A 5000-nucleotide genomic window follows, 5' to 3' on the forward strand; every position below is an offset into this window, starting at 1 on the left:
CAAAAACCCCTAGGTCCACGCTGTCTATCTTTATTTGTTTTACCATTGGGTCTCTTAATGCTTCTTCTTTTGCATCTGTGGTGTTCCACTCGATATGAACGTCCTAAATCCTTGGGACGAAGTTGCATCTTCTTCTTTGGCTTAACTGTTGCATAATTTACTTTGTGCAACTGAGACCAGAGCCTCGTACCTTTTGCCCAAATCATTCGAAAATACATTTTGGGCCCAATATTAAATGCTACAGCTTCTGCTAACGGAAGAAAGATGCACTCAAAAGTGCATGGTTACTCGATGGGGAAGAGCAAAAAAAAGGATAAAACGGAATGGTTTAGAGAAAGCTGGTGCCCCATAATTCCTTGAAGTTTTCCTTTCGCTGACCAGAATTATTCGGTATTCCTGAAAATCGCCACTCAGTTTTTCGGATTCCTGGTTTTTTAAAAACCGTGGTTGCCTCATTAGAGGGAGTTTTAATCGAGTGTCTGAAATCAAAACCAAAGTAATTACTTTGGCCAATCAAAAAGGACGGAGACAATGCGGTAAACCAATCAAAACTCGAAGTAATTACACGTAACTGACACAAAGCGCGGGAAAATGTGCACGCGCGAGCAACGATTGGTTTTGGTTTCACCCCTGATTGGTTGAAAAAGTGGCGCGAGAACTTTGAGGCAATCACCGAGTGAAGTAATGCAAAACCAAAGCAATTTGCTTATTACTTTCGACATTGGCCGTTTTTATACTAGAGACGCATAATCCGTCCAGACGAATTATGCGTCTCTCATGTTATCCGTCTAGTGTAAAGACGCGATGAACTATATGAGACGAATAATTCGTCTTGGACGAACTTGGGCAAAAATTTTTGCGGCGTCCGTTAAATTCGTCTAGTATAAAGACGGGTACTAGACGCATAATGCTTCTGAACGAACTTTCCAGTTTAGTGCGTCTTCAAAGACGCTCTAAAATAGATTCTTCGTCCAGATGCATAATGCGTCTTGTGGCCGTCTTTATACTAGACGAATTTAACAGACGCAGAAAAAATGTTTGCCCAAGTTCGTCCGAAACGAATTATGCGTCTCATATAGTTCATCCCGTCTTTACACTAGACGGATAACATGAGAGACGTATAATTCGTCTGGACGGATTATGCGTCTCTAGTATAAAAACGGCCATTCAATTGAAAACCGCTCTAAGTGTGATGGCAAGCGTGTTCCTTTGTTGTTTCATTTTGTAGCTGGACGCAGGTTCGCCTGAGAAAGTTTGCCTGGTATCCAGGGATGAACAGTCCGTCTTAGTGGTCTCTTATCGCGACTTGAAGACTTGCTTCGAGAGCGCCTTCAGTGAGATTCTGTCTGCTTCTCTGACGTAACAGGTGAGAAGTCAACAGTCGAGAAGTAGGAAAGCCCTTCACCTTCTTAAAACAGAAAGATAGAAAATCGCCTCAGTGAGGCGGAATGATTGTTAAAGACTGCAAAGGCAGCTCGAATTTTTGTGTGTCACGTATGCGTTGGTTGACTCTTCTTTTTTACTTTGAAGCGGGATGGTTGATTTCGCTGTTTTGCGGTACAAATGCTGGATTTATACTACCAGCAGCAATTTTCTGTCGAGTCTGACGCAAAAAACTAGAAAAGCAACCTCGCTCGCCTTCCTCGCCTAGTTGTTATTTTTGCTGTTTTTTTGCCTCACGCTCAACGGAGTGAGCGAAAGAACATGGCTGCTCGGTATGTAGCATTGTAATGTCTTGTTTTAAAAAGTCAGGCTTCTTTTTTCTCGTTCGTTGTTTTTAGAAGAAGGGAATTAAAGCCATGAAACAAAGTGCTTTCTTTTGAACGAAAATTCGAAACTGGCCTTAACAATTTTCTTTGTTTTTCGTTTTACTGAATCGTTGCTACCGAGAGAGCTATTTTGTAAAAAATCTGAAAACCTACTTTAAAGAAAAGATGCCAAGATTACTAACTGGTCATTGACTCTCGGTAGGTCGGAACGAGCGAATTGTGGCGAGGGCGAGAAAAAGCCGAGCGAAGACTGGGGCACCTTCGCTCGACTTTGTCTCGCCCTCGCCATAGGCCTTTTCGATATATTAAAATTCAGCGTGAAAGAGAGGTTTAGAGGACAAAGACAAAGGAAGGTGGATGATGTTTCAATATGTTTCACATTGATTCCCACGTGTTTCTTTTGTTTTTGTCCTCACTGCCTCACTATCAAGCTGAATGTTTGATATTTAGAAAATGGCCTAAACACTTTCTCCGACCCACTGAGAGCCGGAAACAGCCAATGACAACACTGGGTAACGAGAGGGTTGTCGGCCTCATTGACCATCGCCGGTGACCTTCTCGATTTCCTTATAATCGATTATAAGCCTTTGAGTTTTGAAAGCATAGTGGAAAACAAAGCCAGTCGCTCAAGGCTTGGCGGCTTTGATTTTGACCAGGCTTATCGGAAATAATGATTATTAAGTTGTAAAAACTCTGTGCCAAATTGTCATATTTAAATTTATGAAGTGGTATGGTTGTAGTGGTCATCCCGGGTACCTCTTTTAGGGATAAGATTTAACTGTTGCTTGAACCTTGATTTTAAATGCATTTTCTCCAAAATTGGTCCCACATTTCTCGAACTCAGGGCCTTTCTCTTTTCCTTTCTTTTCGCCCAGGGACAAAAACCCTGTTGAAAGATGGTCTATTGACCGTGTGGTTAAGACAGTGTAGGCAGTTTCTTTGCTATAACAGTTTCACGAATCTACCGCCCGTTATTCTCAACAGCTTTTGAAACAACCATAATTTTCAAATTTCGCCCACCTCTTTTACAACCTCTAGATTCATTCGATCTATTTCGGACGCAGCTTTTTGGAATTTACTCCTCTACATTTCTTTGAGAGAGAGCCTGGGTTCGAAGTTGTCACTGCAGTTGCCGTTTGTCAATAGTGAGCTTAAAGTGGTACTATGATCAAAAAATCATTTCCTTTTTTTCTTCTGATTTTGAAAGCGTGTTCGCTTAACACCTAACTGGCAAAATTTTGAGCTTTGAGTTTTATCCAAAGGCTGTTTATTTTGAGTGTAAGTTTTGGATTTCATGGTCCGCCATTACTCACGTTCAAAACTGGCCGATTGGACCTCAGAGGGTTGGATCTAGAGAAAATGACGTCATTTACTCACTAGCTTAAAATTTCAGCGTGTAAACGCAATTTATTATATATGCAAAACACGGGTTTGAAAAGTCTGAAAGCCCGAAACTCTCGTGCTGCATATTAATTAGACCGCGTACACACGCTTTGCATTCTTAAACTAGTGAGTGTTTGACGTCATTTTCTCCTCGACCCAGCTCTCTCAAGATTTTGAAGTTAGTAATGGCGGACCAATAAATAAGAAAATTCCAGCTAAAATAAACAGGTGTCTTTTTAAAATCATAACTTAAAACTTGGGTGAGTTAGTGTTTAGTTAACATAGTTTTGAAATCCAACGGAAAAACAAAATTTTATTTTGGTCGTAGTACCACTTTAAGCACGCGTTTTTGAGACGCGGACGGCAACCGGAAGTGAGCTGTTTTCCCTTTGAACTTGTCTTCACACAACCACATTTACATAGCTAAGTATCTTTTCTCCATTAAAAATGATCAGTATAAAAATCTGGGAAACACCATTATCCTGGCACGCGAAGTGTTCTCTTCCGGTTGCCGTCCGCTCTCGAAACTGCTTAAGCGAGAACGACGGCTACGAGAACGCCCGCGCAAAACATTAGGTCTAATGAACAGAAACAAAGGCTCTACACGCCCCGCACGAACGTTTCACACATTTGGGTAAATTTCTTAGCCTTTTTCGCCCAGACAACTACGTCAAATGACCAAATTTGAGGTAATACACCTTATACCAAGATGGCCACCATTTTAGCGTTCTTTTGTTTGCTTGCAAATTAGCCCTTGTTGCCTCGTTCAAGGTTAAATATCCTTTTGAAGTTTATACGAGAGAAAATAAGCCGCGGCTTACTCTGGCCGCAGCGTACATAATACGCGAAAGGAACTATTTATACGAGTATAAACTCCCAGGCCAGGATAAGCCGCTTGAGAAAGCCGTGAACGTAGATTTTGTACCATTTATACGGGGTGTTCGCGTCTTATGTAAGCCGCGGTTTATTTTCTCTCGTATAAACGGCCCTATTCTTTTGAATTTAAAGTTTAAGAACGAGGCAAAAAGGGCTCATTTGCGAGCAAACAAACGAAGACTAAAATGGCCGCCACCTGACGATAAATTTTCAATTTTGTTTTCTAACACCCACAACGTTAAAGTGTTCTGAATTTTGACTAAAATAGCGTGACACTGCCCCTTTAAGCTTCAGGTCTGGCTTTTACACTTTAGGCGCAAGTGTAAGCAACGAAGTCAAATTCATTAGCGTTTGGATCATTTGTTTCCGTTTTAGAAAAAGAGACAAACAGGGAGCTCAAACACGCGATTTTTTTTGCGCCATGGTCGGAAACCGGAAGTGAACATTTCGCATGCCAGGACTCTCCGAGATTTTTAAACTGATCGATACACACTTTCTGTGCCTAACCACCTGGTGTAATTGCAAAATGATGGCAAAAAAGGGAAGAAAAAAAACGATGGTCTCAAAGACCAGTTCCAATTCACTTCCGGTTGCCGTCCGTGACCTAAAAAAGTTCCGCGGTTAAGCTCCCTGATAATTTGCAAAACGTTTGTGTACTTGCTTAAGGGCCTTTTCACATGGACGTAGGGGACTCCGGGTACGTGAGATACCCCGCCTTCCCGTAGTAAAGAAAAGCAAGCCTTGATATGCAAGACCCGGGGCGCTGGGGTGAGGTTTCCAAATGTTCAAACTGAAAAGGTAAATGCCCAAATGAACATCACCCCAGTCAGGTGGGGTACCCCACCTTCAGCATTCACATGGAGAAAACTCACCCCACCTAAGCGGGTTACCCGGCCCGGCTGACCGGGGAACCCGCCCGGTGAGGTGCCCCCCCACCTTTCATGTGAACACAATCAAGAAGAAAAGAGAAAT

At 42.2% G+C, this 5000-nt stretch overlaps 1 protein-coding gene across 2 annotated transcripts in view; it reads left to right on the forward strand.

Annotated features, from left to right (window-relative positions):
• LOC138000432 (PAN2-PAN3 deadenylation complex subunit pan3-like) overlaps positions 1 to 5000 on the forward strand; it is a 33014-nt gene that overhangs the window by 25925 nt on the left and 2089 nt on the right. For both annotated transcript variants that reach the window (XM_068846846.1, XM_068846847.1), the window contains exon 16: positions 1229 to 5000. This exon is cut by the window's right edge and continues 2089 nt beyond it. In XM_068846846.1, coding sequence (XP_068702947.1) covers positions 1229 to 1363 — 135 coding nt within the window. In that variant the 3' untranslated portion in view covers positions 1364 to 5000. The remainder of the gene's footprint in view (positions 1 to 1228) is intronic.

This window comes from Montipora foliosa, chromosome 4 (genome assembly GCF_036669935.1).
Source record: "Montipora foliosa isolate CH-2021 chromosome 4, ASM3666993v2, whole genome shotgun sequence".
Taxonomy (NCBI): Eukaryota; Metazoa; Cnidaria; class Anthozoa; order Scleractinia; family Acroporidae; genus Montipora; species Montipora foliosa.